At 57.8% G+C, this 16393-nt stretch overlaps 2 protein-coding genes across 7 annotated transcripts in view; one reads left to right on the top strand and one right to left on the bottom strand.

The window, feature by feature from the left end:
* The window catches only part of PGS1 (phosphatidylglycerophosphate synthase 1), a 37833-nt gene extending 26209 nt beyond the window's left edge, over nucleotides 1-11624 (top strand). For 3 of the 6 annotated variants that reach the window (XM_064270643.1, XM_064270641.1, XM_064270642.1), the window contains 3 exons: nucleotides 3043-3191; nucleotides 7383-7543; nucleotides 7667-7779. In XM_064270643.1, coding sequence (XP_064126713.1) covers nucleotides 3043-3191; nucleotides 7383-7535 — 302 coding nt within the window. In that variant the 3' untranslated portion in view covers nucleotides 7536-7543; nucleotides 7667-7779. Of the gene's footprint in view, nucleotides 1-3042; nucleotides 3192-7382; nucleotides 7544-7666; nucleotides 7795-11512 lie in introns of those variants that run through there. The other 3 variants (XM_064270639.1, XR_010318277.1, XM_064270640.1) reach the window with 3 other exon arrangements.
* Nucleotides 11251-16393, bottom strand: part of DNAH17 (dynein axonemal heavy chain 17) — a 115124-nt gene continuing 109981 nt past the window's right edge. Inside the window, exons 76-80 of the mRNA XM_064270638.1 lie at nucleotides 15999-16181; nucleotides 14565-14747; nucleotides 13845-13988; nucleotides 12824-13049; nucleotides 11251-11605 (exon numbers count right to left, since the gene is read on the bottom strand). Of these exons, the coding sequence (XP_064126708.1) occupies nucleotides 11358-11605; nucleotides 12824-13049; nucleotides 13845-13988; nucleotides 14565-14747; nucleotides 15999-16181 (984 nt within the window). The 3' untranslated portion in view covers nucleotides 11251-11357. The remainder of the gene's footprint in view (nucleotides 11606-12823; nucleotides 13050-13844; nucleotides 13989-14564; nucleotides 14748-15998; nucleotides 16182-16393) is intronic.

The raw sequence follows: 16393 nt of genomic DNA, 5'->3' as shown, positions 1-16393 counted from the left end.
AGGCTGGAGAGGGGATGTGGGGAGGTGTGATCTCAGGCCTCTCCAGATGGCCAGGAGCTAAGGGGGTGAGCCACCTCCCACGCATTCACCTGGAGTCCAGCCTGGGCCCAAGAGGAAGAGAAGTTGAGGGAGACAGAGAAAGACAAGAAATAGGTGTGTGTCACGACTTGTTCTTGAGGAGCGAGCTGAAGAATCTGGCTCTGTTTATGTGTAAAATATAGGCATGTACACATACTGTACACACAGACATGCAATGTGCCTGTGGTGGTAACATGTCACGGGGCGATGAGGAACATGTACACGTACTGTACACGCAGACATGCAGTGTGCCTGTGGTGGTAACGTGTCACGGGGCGATGAGGAACATGTACACGTACTATACACACAGACATGCAGTGTGCCTGTGGTGGTAACGTGTCACGGGGCGATGAGGAACATGTACACGTACTATACACGCAGACATGCAGTGTGCCTGTGGTGGTAACGTGTCACGGGGCGATGAGGAACATGTACACGTACTATACACGCAGACATGCAGTGTGCCTGTGGTGGTAACGTGTCACGGGGCGATGAGGAACATGTACACGTACTATACACGCAGACATGCGGTGTGCCTGTGGTGGTAACGTGTCACGGGGCGATGAGGAACATGTACACGTACTATACACGCAGACATGCAGTGTGCCTGTGGTGGTAACGTGTCACGGGGCGATGAGGAACATGTACACGTACTATACACGCAGACATGCAGTGTGCCTGTGGTGGTAACGTGTCATGGGGCGATGAGGAACATGTACATGTACTGTACATGCAGACACGCAGTGTGCCTGTGGTGGTAACGTGTCACGGGGCGATGAACATATACACGTACTGTACACACAGACATGCGGTGTGCCTGTGGTGGTAACGTGTCATGGGGTGATGAGGAAAGTCTGAAAGACTCTCTGGGGTGACTGTAATGAAGACAAGGTGGTGCGCTCGGGCAGATGCTGTAAATGAGAAGGACCAGCAGGACCAGCCGTTAGCGTCCCCACCAGACCTGGTCTAGCGCCACCAGTCCTTGGGAGGGACTCAGGGTCATGGCTCCATGATTCAGGTGGACTTTAACCCGTCACGAGACGTGCAGACCACGTGTGCCCACTGCGCCAGACCCCACGGAGGGCTGACTGCTGGGTGTGCGGCATGAGCACTCAGGCTCTGGGGCCCGCATGCTCCTCAAGGAGTAGGACTGGTGCCAGCCAGCGGGCAGAGGTTCTCGTCCTGGCTGTGAGGCTGCAGGGGCCGTCTGCCCGCACCATGCTCCCGCAGCCTGGGCTTGGGGAGAGACACGGGAGGCCATGTGTGAGGTGCCATCCTGTGGACGACCGTGCTTAGCCACTGTGTGGGACCCTTGGGGCAGGATGGGCATTGGGGTTGCCAGGGACCAGTGAGGGGGATGGTCTGCCCATGACTGTCTCTGGTCTGAGGAGAAGGCAAGTCACAGAATCACCTGCCCAGCTAGCTGCCCACTGGGCGGCGCCTCCATTCAGCTTTTACAGGCACGGGCCAGCCAGCGGCTTTGATGTGGGCCCTTGGTGGGGGAGGGGACCATTACAGGAACTAGCAGTGAGCAGCGTCATCTCTTAGCCAAGACGTTCTTGGAAATGCTCTTGCCCTGAGTGAGAATTAGGAAATGGTCTTCTATTTTAGGCCCTCAGTGTGTGTCACGTACGTTGATTTGCATGCGCTGATGCTGGGTATCGTCTGCGGGCCCTGTGAAAGTGTCCTGCCACCAGGTGGCATTTGGGTCGTGGTGTGGTTGGAGGGTGCGGGGGCCCGTGGGGGTCTGTGGATCCGTTTGTGCACACCGATGTTGTTGGGCTGGCTTTGCTGGCTTTGCTGGGCTGAGCAGTCTTGGTGCTGGGGAGGGTCCCACACAGAGGAGACTGGAGGTCCAAACCCCCTGCTGGGCCCTCGGGGAGGGTTTGGGGGATAGTCTTTTTAGGTGAAGTGATTCTGATTGGGCAGGGCTGTGAAGCAGACGCTAGAAATGGGGGATGGGATGGGGACCGGCTGCCTGTTGTCATGCTGGTGGTCTGGGAGAGCCCACGACCGCAGTGTTTACTGCAGCTGCGCCCCACAGTGCTGGCAGAGTGGCCAGCTCCTGGCGGGGGATGAGGTCCTCACCACCCTTGACGCCTGCCCTGAGTGTCCTCCTTTCCCTTACTGTGATGCCCGCTGGCTCCGTCTGCAGCGGAAAGGGGAGCGACCCTCACAGGGCTCAGCTGTCTCCTCACCGACCCTGGTGGGTGCCCCCTGGGTGTTCCTGAGACCATGGCCCATGCAGGCAGAGCCTCACTCCTGGAGCCCCTTTGGCTGCATGCTTTTTCCTGGTGCACCAGCAGCCTGCAGCACCCTAGACAGGAGGGTAGATGTTTTCCCCGCCTGGGGCTGTGACATGTCTGTTGCCCCATGTGAAGCTGTGCTCGGCCAGTGTTGAGGGCCAGCATAGAGGTGTGGTGGGGTGGGAAGGGCACTGTTCCCAGCCACGTGACAAGCACGCAGTGGCTCTTTTCCCGCCAGGCAGGCAGGTGAACTCACCACGCTATTTTCTCAGCAGTCACAGGGAAGGGTGCTCCAGCTGCTCCAGAGCAGGGTGCTGGGTTTAGCTAGCAGTGTGGGCAGGCGGGGGTTGGGGGTGGCTGAGGCAGCTTTGAGAAGGAGGTGGAGGCCTGCATCCCCTGGGCAGGGGCTCTGGTGAGCAGAACCTGAGCATAGGTGCCTCCAAGTCCCTTTAAGAGCCACCTTCTTGTCACATCTCCGAACATGGCTGTGAGCGAGGACAGTGAGGACTGAGCCAGGCACCCAGAGCCCCATCCCTCCCCTCCCAGCAGCATCTGGGTCTGGGGCAGGTGTGGCTGCAGGTCACAGTGTAGCCCCCCATGTGGCTGGCTCGGCTCTGGGGCGCCCCGAGGTGGGCTGCTCTTAGGCAGAAGCAGTGCTTACAGCGGACCATGCAGGTGTGCGCTGACTTCCTGTCTGCACGTTTCCTTTTCCCTGCAGGCCTCTGGCTGTACCTGGCGGGGAGCAGCCTGCCCTGCCTCACGCTGATTGGCTCTCCTAATTTTGGGTACAGGTCAGTTCACCGGGACCTGGAGGCTCAGATCGCCATCGTGACGGAAAACCGAGCCCTGCAGCAACAGCTCCACCAGGTGGGTTGGGGCAAATGGGTCTTCCTGAGTCACGGGGCTCCCCAAGGGCCATCCTGCCTGAGGCCATCCTGCCTGAGGGCCACCCCTGCTCTGATGTCCTGCTGGGGACTGAGCAGAGGGAGGACAACTGCCAGCAACGGGACAGACTTCCACAGAGCCGATCTGACGGCGGCAGCTGGCCTGGCCGAGTGCATCACTCACTGGCACCGGGGACTGTTTCTTACCAGGCGCGGTGGAGAAGCCAGGGTGACTTGGGTTCTGGGCCCCCTGGGAAGAGCTTCTGGCAGCATCCTGTCAGTTCCGAAAAAGACTCTCCCAAGGAGGTGTTTAGAGTGGGGAGGACAGTGGAAGGAAGTGGCCATGTGGCAGACAGGGACATGGGGAGTCATGGGCTTTGCATGTGGAAAGGAGAAGCCAGGAAAAAGGGCCGACCCTGGAAGGCATCCAGCTGTCAGTGCAAGAAGGCCTGGCTCATGGAGAACTCCGCCACTGCAAGGCTTCTGAATCCCCTCCCACAGACTTCTGTGACTTTGCGTCTGTCCTGCTGTGCTTTTGCACTGACGATTTGCATCCTGGTGACGTAACTGTTTTATCTGGTAAAGAGCTGGTGTAGGAACAGCTGCACAAGGGGTGGTGGGCCCAGCTGCGTGGCCCCTCACTCATGGGCCTGGCAGATCTGAGTGGGGGTGTGTGGGAACAGGATGCTGGGGACTCCTGAGTCTCCCAGCGGCAGCTGCCTCTCATGTCAGGGTCCGTCACCCAGAAAGATGGGGTGCTGTTCTCCTCCTGTAGCCTTGAGAGGGTGAAGGCAGGCATTCCCCATGAGAGTGGGGAGGGAGCTGAGAGGAACGGACCTCGCTGGGGACCCTTTGCTCCCTGGAAGAGACATCCCCAGGGCGCCTTGTTGGGGCGGCTCTCTCAGAGTCACTTCTAAGCCAGAGGAGAGGCTGGGTGATGGCTGTGGGGTCTGGTTGGCGGTGCATGGCTCCGGTTGGTCTCAGAGGTGCTTTCTCAGGGATGTGAGTATCCCAGTGTCCCCAACCCCTTCTGAGAATGAGAATGAGCTGCTCAGGGTCAACAACAGGCTGGGCCCTTGTTTGGCAATAGCTGTAAGTCGGTTCCGACTCAATAGCGACCCTGCGCCCCCCTCGCAATTGTTGCTGTGTTCGAGCCCATTGTTGCAGCCGCTGTGTTAGTCCATCTTGCTAAGGGTCTTCCTCTTTTTTGCTGACCCTCTGTTTTACTAAGCATGCTGTCCTTCTCCAGGGACTGGTCTCTCCTAATAATGCGTTCCAAGTGTGTGAGATGATGTCTTGCCATCCTGGCTTCTAAGGAGCATCTGGCTAGTGTTGGTGGTGGTATTTTCTCTTTGGAGTGGTCGGAATGGAACCCCAGTGCGCGAGTGTGTGAGGCCCAGACTGCGTTCAGGGCCCCGTGAACTGGTGCACTCTCTGTCCAGTGGGGCCTCCTGTGGCCAGGGAAGGCAGATGACACCAGCTAAGCAGACTTCAGGAGCATCAGCTGTTGACTCTGTCAAGCTTTTACTCTCCCGTGTTTGGGAACTGCTCTTGTGAAATGGCTGGGGCCTTTGTTGCCGGGTGAGGAAGTGGTAATGGCCTTGTTTCTGGGGATCTGCCCTCCTGCGATTGGGAATCTTGTCAGGAACTGAGAACGTGGTGCCAGGAAGGGCTTTATAACCGGGGACAAAGGAAGTAACTGGGGTCGTGCCCTGTGTGGGGCCAGTGGGATGACCTACTTGTTCAGCAGCTTTCTTCCTGTGGTAGGGATTGCAGCCAGCGACCAAGGATGCCCCCAGTGCAGCGCCTGTCACAAGTCCACGCGGCCTGCCGGTGTGAGCTGTGAGCTGTGGCTCTCAGCACGGGCCTCACCTGGACCCCTGCCTCCAGGGTGGACGAGCTGTTGACACAGCCCACACCAGGGCTGTCAGGGGCCAGGATGAGGACTCCGGAGACATGAGTGGATTGGGGGAACCAGTCCCCCAGGCCTGCGTGCAGCGTCCCGCTACTGGCTGCCCTTCCCACTTCCTGAGTGAGGGGACTGAACCCACATCCTGGATCCTGAGAAAAGCCTGGCCGCTTGTGGTCAGGAGCTGTGTTCCCAAGTGGCATATCTGGGATGTTTGCTTTCTCTTCCCAAACCTGAATCCCAGGGGCCTCGGCCTGTGGGAGGGCGGTAGCGCCTGCCCCTGTAGCTCTTTCCTTCTTAGAGATGCATTGATTTCTGCACCTCTGAGATGCACACACACTTCTAGACAGTTCCGCCGATGTCTTTGTGTACCAGGACTTCAGTTGGCCTCCTGGGGGAGGCCTGCACAGCGCCTGACCCCAAGAGTGCTGAGTGCCGCTGGTACCGCCCCACCACAGCCCCGCCGCCTGGGCCTGCTCACACAGGCCCCTCGGGGCCCTCTCCTTGGGACACAGGTCACAGTGAGCCCTGGGAAGCGGGAGATACTTTTCTCAGAACCCAGAGTCCCGCCCTTCACTAAGTACATACAATAAAAACGGGAAGCTTCCTGGTTTTGTTGGGAGAGCACAGTTTACCACTTGTGACCCGTGAAATGCCCCTTGAACAGCGTTGTCACCTCGGTCAGCTGACTTCCTTCTCTGTCCCTGCTGTGGAGCCTGTGAGGAAACTTAAGTGTTTCTGGTAATTTAATTGAAGTCTTGGCTGCGTATTCATTTGAAAACATCAAGCTGGAGCCGGGTCTATGGAGACTTGTGCAAACCAGCCCCCCAGGACCAAGCTGGCTTCTCCGTCAGGCACATCCCCTTTCGGCTTGGCACCTTCACCACTTCAGCAGGAGCTGGGGGCTCGGTCCTTTGTTTGTGACCTGCCCAGCCGGGGCGTGGGGGAAGGGCAGCAGTGGGGTCTGCTCAGTGGGTCCCGGCTGAAGGTGCTGGATTTTCCTAGCCTGTGATAGGAAAGGCTTGGGGACAGGTTCTGCAGTGTCCTTGAGGGTACTCTGTTCCCCCCAGGTTGGAAGGGCTTTGGGGCCAGGGAGTCTCACAGCCCAGAGTGGCGCGAGCTGAGTGAGAATTTTGCTCCCCGACTGCCACCTTCAGCTCTGAAAGCTTTGTCAGGGGCTCAATTGAAAGAGTACAGCATTCAAAGCGTTTATTTCTTAAAAACAAGACAGTTTCTCCTTTCAGAGGGCTTAAGTGCAATTTAATAACAAGGCATCTGTCAGGGTTTTTAAACTTGTATTTTAAAAGTACTAAATGGAGCCCTGGTGGCGCAGGGGTTAAGAGCTCAGCCGCTAACCAAAAGGTTGTCAGTTCGAATCCACCAGCCACTCCTTGGAAACCCTATGGGGCAGTTCTACTCTGTCCTACAGGGTTGCTATGAGTCGAAATCGACTCAACATGGCAACAGGTTTTTGCTGATGTCAGGAACAGTCATTGAAATTGAGCAAAATCGGAAGAAACTAACCTTTTCGTCCAGAGATGATCCCTGAAAGCGTTTTGGCCGCTCTCTCCCTGTGTGTGGAGGGAGAGGGGTAACTTGTTTTTTTCTTTTTACTCCAAGAGGATTGTACTGTATGTACTCCTCGTGTCCAGCGTTTCCCCTCACGTGAGTAGCTATCCTCCTGTGACAGGACATCTCGCGGCGGGTGCCGGCTGCCATGTGGCTTTATTAGACTTGGCTGCCTCTCGGACGTTTAGATGGTTTCCAGCCTCTCCCTGCGGGCAGTGTCTCTGTGGTGGATCTCTCTGTAAGGAGTCCCAGGGCCTGGTTCTCAGAGCATCGTTGTTTGTCTTGGGATTACCTCCTGAAAGGGGGCTTGTAGTGCTGATGACCAAATCACTCCCTTTTTATCAGCCTTCCTCTGCAGGGGTCCTGATGATATTTGATAGTAGAGAAACCGTGTTTCATTTAAAACAAAACAAAACAAAAAAAAACTTTTAGTTGGTACTATTTAATTTCGTGAAGGGGAACTTTTTTTTTTTTAATAGTGTTCATGTATTTTTTTCATTGTGGTAAATATATAGGTAACAGAACGTTTGCCATTTCAACCCTCTTCCCAGGTACAGTTAGTGACGTTTAATACCGTCACCGTGTTGTCCAACCACCACCCTTAACAGAGGCTCACTGTACCCTAAGCATTGTGCCTTCCTTTCTCCTTTCTTCCCGCCTGCCGAGGGGAACATTTGAAATGTTTTTTTCCTTAAGCTGCATTTCTCAACTCCTCCATATCTGGTCTTGGAGGTCTTCCGGAAACCCAGGCTTCCCAGCTCCTCTAAGGGATGTTTTGCAGAGGCAACTTGTACAGACTGGCCTGTCCCTTGCCCCGAGCATGCCCGCTGGTCTCTGGGCCGCGGCTGACACGTGAGGTCGGTGTTTTCCCTGGGCTAGTCTGAGGTTCTGGGCTGGGGCCAGCAGGCTGTGTCACCCGTGCTGGGTGTCACCTGTGCTGGAGGGGACACTGACGATTCCCATTTGTTCTTCTTCCTCAGGAGCAAGAGCAGCTCTACCTGAGGTCAGGTGTGGTGTCCTCAGCCACCTTTGAGCAGCCAAGCCGGAAGGTGAAGCTCTGGGTGAAGATGGTGACCCCACTAATTAAGAACTTCTTCTGAGGACAGAGGTGTGTCTCTGGTGCCGACCCTCAGCAGGGCTTTCCCGGGAGCTCGCTGGTAGGGCTGCTGGGGCTTCCAAGTCGACCAGTGCTCCCAGGGTCCCCGTCATTGGTCGGGTGCAGAGCGCTCCCAGGGTCCCCGTCATTGGTCGGGTGCAGAGCGCTCCCAGGGACCCGGTCATTGCTTGAGTGTAGAGTGCTGTATTTCCACGGTCACAGCTGCCCTCACCAGTGTGTTGGAGCCTAGGCAGCCTCTTCCCCTTCCACTTGTTCTCTGAGCCCCAGGCTGGCTGTGGAGGGGTCAGTGCCGTGTGGGCCAGCCGCGGTGGGGTCAGCATGTGTGGCAGTCCTGGAGTAGGTCCCAGACAAGGGACCCAGGTGGCAGAAAGGCAAGTCCAGCTCTCCCTCCTGGGAGGGAGCACAGTGGCAGGACAGTGGAAAGCTGGGGAAGGAGGGAGTACCCCTGGTTGGGAGAGTGGCTCTGGCTCCCGTCCTGGGCTGTGCGCACCAGGCTGTGGCTATTGCCTTGCTCTCTCCTTGACGTGGCTGTGACATACGGTTACCACGCTGTCATGTTCTGGCAGTGTGAAGTTGAGTAACAGGGCTCTCGCTGCGCCCTCAGAGGAGCCTTCCAGTGGTGGCAGAGGCTGCCGGCGTGGAGAGCTGCCCGCCGGGGCCACATCACTCAGTGTAGGCCTAGCCGGAGTCCGGCAGGGCTGCGCTACCATGAGAGGCGGCATCTCTCTGGATATACCCCCTCTTCCCTGTTTTTCAGTGCATGGCTAGTGCACTGTGCAGAGTTTGGCACATATGGTTGCAGCTGGGTTCTCCTCTGAGTGGCCCTCATTTTTACCGTATCTGCTCAGAAGGTGTTTTTATGCAGGGCAGGCTTAACACATATGCCGTGTGTATTTATGACACAGACAGTAGGTCTCAGAACTGTCCAGCTTACTCCCTCCTGCTTCAGGTGTGTGGCCCTGGCTCAGGGAGGCCCCCTGGAGAGGAGGCCTGTGGCTGGGCGCTGGAGGAGTCTGGAGTCCGCCTCTGCTCTGTCGCTCGGGAGCAGTGTCCCAGTCTCCCTCCTGTGGCCATTCCATGGGGTTCGGGAAGGCTGCGGTCATCTGTTGTGAGCATGGGGGACCTTCAGGGTCGGGAGGACCTGGTCTTAGACCCAGGACATCGGCGCATTCCTCCCTGGCCAGGTGGCTGTGCAGGTTTTTAATGAGGGGCTGGGGAGAGGGTGGAGTGGGTGGCTGTGGCCACACACAGCACATCCGTTAATGCTGTTGGCCTTCAAACCAGTCATTAGATTGTCCTGTTGGATAATTAGCCAAGAGAAGCCAAAGGAATGTGCAGGGCCCCTGGGTTTCTGTGTGGAGAGAGGCTTTCGGTAAACAGCACACATTCCTGCAGATTCCGTGGGACCAGAGTAAAGCCCATTGTGCTGCGGCCGCGCTTGGGCAATCCGTGGTGCCGTTTCTGCTGCCCTTGGCTGCCTGTGCCGGCCCTGGGCCCTGTTCACTGCTAATTGACATCAGGACCGTCCTTTACAGGCTTCCCAGCCCTCGGAGCACCCAGGAGTGCTCCCCACCCAGGCCCCCTGACACGTTGTCAGCCAGGAGAATCCAGACGAGGTGTAGCAAGCAAGTGCCCCGACCTCCTGGCACAATAGGGTTGTCCCCCAGGGGTGAATCATCTGGAAAGTTTGACGAGAATTCTGTCAGCTAGCCACAACCCCTACGTGTGGAGTGAATTAGGGTTTATTTCAGGCTCTCAAGGCAAAACTGGAAAAACGCCAAATTTGTGGGTATCGCAGTCATCGAGAATGAGTTGCTGGGTGGCTGCTGGCAGCTTTGTCTCTCCTAGTCATAGAGTGACCCCTGCAGCCTGGCCCTTAGGTCTGGACACCACGGACTGTAGCACCCCCTCCTGGCCGGAGAGGCAGCTGCCTTGAGCCACGCTAGTTTGCACCAGCTCCTGCCTTTCTGCTGTGACTCCAAAGGGACTGGCGTCTGTGCCCTACAGAGGGACGGTGAAGGGCATTCTTCCTTCTCTGATCGGCACCTGGCCCCAGGATTGGGCGTTACCAGCCTCAGAGTGAGGGTTCTGGGACGTCTCGGGTTTGGTGTGCACGCACCCGGAAGCCGTGCTCTTTCTTGAGGATGCAGTTGAACTTGGAACCAGGGTGTGCCCTCCCCAGGCCCCCAGGTTCTCAGCTGCATCCCCCTCTCGTCTGCACCCCACTGCCCAGGCCTGGCACGTGGCCCCCAATGACAGGCCAGCCCCTTGCTGGGGCCATCCTGCTGGTAGCGGCGTGGCCTGGAAGGGTCGCACACGTTTGGCTTCACTGGTTCCGCTTTTGCCAAAATCATTACAGTTGCAGTCAGATGGAGGCCCAAGGTGTCAGCTGGCCCTGTCTCCAGGCCCAGGCCCCGGACCCCAGGCAGAGCGCAGTCATGTTCCTCGGCCCTCTGCCCCCCAGGCCTGAGACACAGAGAGACTAAAGGCCTTGCCCGAGGGACTGGGCACTTGGCATTCCTGCACCCAGAGTCCAGCACAGAGGAGCCTCTTTCTTTTGGAGGTTGGATTTCTTGGCCTCAGCTTCTGTGCCATGGTGGGGTGAGAATGGTGGCCATGTGTCCATCTTGAGCATCTCGACTTGTCCTATCACATCCTAATGAGCTCCCGGCCCTCTCCCCAGCCACCAGGCCAGAAGCTGTAGGGCAAGCTGCTGGGGCCAGTCACCAGCTGGCAGCTTCAGGGAGCTGGGATCATACAACTAGAGCGGACTGCGGGCTCGGGTGATTTTCTTTGGAAATGAGAAACCTGTGGCCTCCAAGGCACTGGCCCAGGTGCAGGGTGCCCCCACACCCCCGCCATGGTCCCACATTCTTACGTTCCCAGCTGTTTCTGAAAGCATAGCCAGTTGAAGGGGGCTCCTCAGCTACGGGAGATGATGGCCCCTGTGTGGAGTGGTTTGTCCATAGTCTGGGGCGGGGAGAGCCACTGCTGTGATGGAGAGAGGTCATCCTGTCCCTGGGAGAAGGGACAGTGCTGTAGGATGGACAGTCATGGCTGTGTATGGAGGTGACCCCAGAAGAAGGGACAGTGCTGTAGGGAGGATAGTCACGGCCGTGTGTGGAGGTGGCTGCTCTGGGTATGGCGGAGGGAGGGATTGCTGTGCCCTGACCCCAGGTGCTGCCAACCAGCCAGGGAAGCCAGGGTTTGAGGGCTGAGTTCTTGGATGCTTGACTCCCTCTTACGCCACGCCAAGCCTACCTCGGGCCCCGGAGGCCGTCAGGAATAGCGCTGATGGCCGGTGGCGTGAATCAGAGCCGCAGACCGAGTGACTTCTAGGGTTTAATGTGCTGCCCTCCTCCCTGCAGCCCCACCCTTTGGCTAGTCCAGACACGCTTTGTTGTAGAGTGCGCCCATTATTTCAGAAAACAGCGAACATCTGTTCCTATGAAAATAATAAGGGTGGTGAGGCTGAGTGTCTGATTGGAAGTCGTGGTCAGGCCGTCTGTCTGTCCCGAGAGCATGGGGGGTGGGCCGCGCAGGACCCAGCCCTGCTAGACCTGCAGGAGCAGTGCCACGGCCGCCAGGATCCACTTGGCTGCCTTTTCCTTGGTCTTGAGGTTGAAGGTCCACACGTAGGTGGGCCCACGGATGCGTGTTTTGTACACTGGGCACTCATAGATGTTCTTGGTCTCCATGCGGTCCACAGGGATGGCCTTAATGAAGATGACTGGCATGGCTGGCGTCAGCTCCTTCAGCCGCGCTTCTGCGATGACTCCCGTCTGTGTGTCCCAGCGAGCACCTGCAGGGACAGAGCGGCCGGGGATGCAGTGGACCCTGCCTGTGGGGATGCCAGGGGACCCCTCCCCCTGGCAGAGGTGGGCTGGGCCTGAGCCTCAGTCCTGGCTCTGTCCCCAGGTGCCAGGGGCCAGGCTGGCCCAGGCACTGCCAACAGTGGGGCTGATGCAGGACTTCTCAGGTCAGCGATGAGCACGCCCTGGCTGCCCAGGTGCCCGCTCTGCTCTGAGGAACAGCTGACACTGAGGTGCTCGGGCCCGTCCGTTTCCGCTCCGGCACTCAGAGCCTCCTCTGCCAGCCTCCTCCAGTTCTGTGGCAGGAAAGCCCAACTCCAGCTGCACTTAGGGCGGCCCAACTCCCCGACGCCCTCCGTGTGCAGACGCAGAATGAGTGATTACACATACGCATCTATAAACCCCGCCTGCCTTGAACCAGACCACCGGTATTTCTGCTTACCCTATTTCATGATGTTTTTATTTCCTGTCTGTAATTCCAAAATAAACACGGAGAATGGCTGGGCTGTGCTCATCTTTGGTGATACGGGGACTGGGGAGGGGGTGTCTTCACCTTTGCTGGCCTTGCCTGACCACTGACAGGTTAGGGGTGGCAGTGGCCACTGTGTGGCACGGGTTTGTGGTGGCAGATGGACCCAGAGTGGCCTGGGGATGTGGCCTCCCCAGTTCTCCTCTGGCCTGCTCCTGGTGGCAGGGATGGGGCTCTGAGAGAATCCTACTGCGTGCTTGGGCCCCCTTGTCCCTCCTGCCACCAGGGCCTGGCCACGTGATGGCTGCATTGGGCTCCAGAGGAGAGATGGTAAGCCACGGCCTTTGCCCTCAGCCGGGGCCCAGGGGCCAGGGGACTGGACGGGAGTACTGGGTCCAGAGGGGAGCAGCTGGACCCCATCACCTCTGCCACAGCCCTTACCCACAAGCTGACACCCAGGGCCCCTGCTCCAAGATAGGGGGGCCCCTTTCCTCGCTGCCTTCAAAGGGATTAAGCTGCTCTCAAAGCACCATCATCCCAGTAAAGCAGGGTCTGAGCCAGCCGACTGGGATGGAATGTTCCGGCCTCTGCCAGGCCTTGATTTGAGCACGTTCTCAGGCCCAGACGAATGCCATCTGAGTGGTCAGCCTGGCCCCAAGCTCCCCAGCAGCCCCCTCCGGCCCCGCAGCACAGCTGTCTGAGCTGGTTTTCTCGGCTTCCGCGACCAGTGCCACTTTACCTTCCATGAACAGCCCGTACACGTAGGAGCCCTCTCGGGGGGGTGCGGTCATGTCCTCCCGGTTCTTCTTGGTCACCTCCACGGACAGGCACATCTTGTCCAGCGGCCACTCATTCTTCCTGGCCATGGACTGCATGATGGCCGTGAGGAAGGACTGTGGGTTGAAGAAGCCTGCCAGCCACACGGTCGTCGGCAGTGCGAAGTCTGTCGTCCAGGCCTCGAGCTCCTGCGGGGAAGCAGGCAGAGCTGAGAGGAGGGCCACTCCCTGCCTCCCAGAGCCCAGAGTGCTTTGCCAACAGTGATGAGTGCTGCTCGGCTGCCTTCCCGTGGTGAGCCTCACTGTCTGGCTCCATATTAAATGAGAGACGGGAAGGGTCAAGAAGGGAATGGCGACATGGGAGAGTGAGGAGCCTTGGTGATGCAGTGGTTAGGAGCTCGGCTGCTAACCAGAAGGTCAGCATTTCAAATCCACTAGCCACTCCTTGGAAACCTGAGGCATTTTACTCTGACCTATAGGGTTGCTCTGGGTCAGAATTGATAGCAACTCTTTTTTTTAAGAGAGGCTTCTGCCTTTGTGTAAGAGCTACGGCTGCTAACCAGAAGGTCAGCAGTTCAAATCCAGGCGCTCCTTGGAAACCCCATGGGGCAGCTCTACTTTGTCCTTTAGGGTTGTTATGAGTTGGAATCGACTCGACAGGAACAGGATTTTTTTTTGGTTCTGCCCTTGTCACTTGGCTGCAGAGAAGGCAGCCGGCCCCCACAGCTTCCCTTTTGTGCTCGTTGGAGAGAACGCTCTGTTTTTGTGCTGATAGTCAGAGCTGCTTGTTTTCTTGGGGAGGAAATGCTGCGTTGTACTGGCCTTTGCATGGCGTGGACAGGCCCTTCTGGCCACCCTGATAGAGTCCTGGCCAGCAGGAGCCTCCAGCCCTGGCGGGGACACTCTCCCTTTCACACTGCACCCCACAGTGCCTGGGTGCTCCAGTACACCCTAGCAGCAGCCCCTGGAGGGCAGCCTCCTTACCCTGATGCGGAGCAGCAGGTCTGCGTACCAGGCTGCCAGGCCCATCATGGAGGGGTAGGCCCGGGCCACCCACGTGTCGGGCACCGTGTCATAGAACAGAGCCGTGGACAGGTCCTCCATGTCAGTCGTGATGGTCAGCTCCCCCTGGAATACACACAGTGCTCGGGGGCCTGCACGTCCTCCCCGCCCCCAGCCGACGTGGTCAGTGATTTGCTCCTTCTGCCTCAATGTGTCGTGAGCTGTTGAGAGAACTCCGTGGGGGGCAGGACTGAGGTGGGTCTGATGGAGCCTGCTCGGCCACACCAGTGTCTCCTGCCAGGGGACAATCAGGATACCCCCTCCTCCCCCGTTCTGGAGCCCACGGGGCCATGTGCAGTTCTCAAATTCCTGGCTTCAACCATGAGACAAAAGATAGTGGGGTCTGATAGCAATAAGGCAGTACTTACATGCACACACGTGCACACGCGCACACACACACACACAGCCAGCTGCCCTCGAGTGGACTCTGACTCCTAGCGACCCCACATGTGTCAGAGTAGAACTGCCCGATGGGGTTTTCAGTGGCGGATTCCCGAGTGTCCAGAATGCCAGGCTGGGGCGTGAAGGGGTAGGCAGCACCACGCCAATGCCAAGGAGCTGAGGTGCGAGTGGCGTGGGGTCACTGGCTAGCCTACCCGCCGTGTCACATTCCTGGGGTCTCCCAACCTATACTTTTTTTACCTTAAGCCCCAGGTTGAGCTCCTTGAGCGAACGGCGCATCTCATTGGTTAGGATGTTCATTCTTTCACATTCTTGAAAGGCGACCACCACATAGGGTGTCTTCTCCACTGCCTTGGCCATGATCTCCGCCATGTTGAATGCCTCTGGGATCTTCTCGAGAATATCGTCCAGTACCGCCTTCACCTGAAAATTTCCAGCAGGTCAGAGCAGGAACCCTTCCTGCCCCAGGGGCTCATGGTCGGAATCCAGAGGAAAGGGGAGAGGTGAGTGGAGTCGCAGAAGAATCAGGACCAGAGCTGCTGCCATGCGCCTCACGGTGGGGGAACCTTGGGTAGCAGGCTTAGGGTGCTCTGGTCCCATGGCAGGACCACACAGTGGTGGCCTGGGGCCATCAGGCATCCCTGGAGCCAAGCTGGTTTCCCTCCCTCCATCACATTCACCAGGCAGCCCTGGGATTGTGACTTTGTCCTCATGTTGGTTGTAGAGTCCGCGCTGGTCACAGGGGGCCCACGGGGGTCATGTGCGCCACCGCACTTCACACCTTCCTTGTTTCAATCATCAGACAACAGATCATGGGGTCTAATGGCAATAAACCAAAGAAACCAAACCCTTTGCCCTTGAGTCTATTCTAACTCACAGCGATCCTACAGAACAGAGTAGAGCTGCCCCTAGAGTTTCCAAGGCTGTGATCTTTAAGAAAGCAGACTGCCACATCTTTCTCCTGCAGAACTGCGGGTGGGTTTGAACTGCCGACCTTTTTGATAACAGCCGACTGCTCTAACCACTGCATCACCAGCGCTCCTACATCCTGAGCCTTCCTGAGTCTGTGTGTCTGTAGGACGTATGCTGCCCGTGGTCAGCACTCAGCACACCTGAAGGACTGTCTTAACGCCCCTTGGCCGTCCTGGGAAGGCCAGAATCCCTGCCCTTGTGGGATGCCAGCTGCTCTCTTTGTGTGCCCAGGGCAGGGGTGGAGAGTGGGCTGGCACTGTGTTGGGCCCTAAGCATATGAGCAGACTGCCTGGGCCTGGGGCTGAGGGGTCGTGGACAGATACTCAGCCCTGACAATCCCCTAACCTCCCCACCCCAGGCTAGTGGTTTGCATGAGCCTGCATCTGGGACACCTCAGGCCCCACCCTAGATGTCCAGTTCCGAGGTTTGAGTTGGGGCCAGAATGTGCCTTGCTAACGGCCCCCAGGAAACCCTGGTAGCATAGTGGTTAAGTGCTACGGCTGCTAACCAAATAGTTGGCAGTTCGAATCCAGGTGCTCTGTGGAAACTCTATGGGGCAGTTCTACTCCGTCCTATAGGGTCACTATGAGTCGGAATCGACTTGACAGCACTGGGTTTGGGTTTTTTGGTTTAATGGCCCCCAGGTCCTCCTGACAGTCCCGCTCGTCCCTGTGGCTGGTGACTGGGTACTAGGTGTCCTGCCTTTTCCTCTCGAGACACCCCCGTGCCGGCCCCTGAGTCCGTCTCCTTGGGCTGCATCTCCAGGACGGTGCGAAACAGCTTCTCCGAGGTGACCGTCAGAAAGCCAATCTCAGCGTTGGGGTGCAGGCCGTACAGATAGGGGCTCTCCGGTGGCAGGTTCTCGTCAATGTATTCATGGTAACCCTGGAAAGAGGTGCCAATGAGCTGGCTGCCAAGGCTCACTCACAGGCTCTGTCTGTTAAGCGTTCGGAGCCAGAACCTCCCACCCACGCACGTCTGCCATCTGTGGACTGCCCCCCACCCCATATGCATAGTGGAAATTTCCATTCCCCCTCCCCAGAGGTTGCACTTCAAGCCCTCTGTCCTCTGGGTCGCTGGAGCTCTCAATTACTGTA

The sequence above is a fragment of the Loxodonta africana genome, chromosome 18, assembly GCF_030014295.1.
Source record: "Loxodonta africana isolate mLoxAfr1 chromosome 18, mLoxAfr1.hap2, whole genome shotgun sequence".
Lineage (NCBI taxonomy): Eukaryota > Metazoa > Chordata > Mammalia > Proboscidea > Elephantidae > Loxodonta > Loxodonta africana.
The sequence above is the reverse complement of the archived record's forward strand: the minus strand, read 5'-3'. Positions and strand labels throughout refer to the sequence as shown.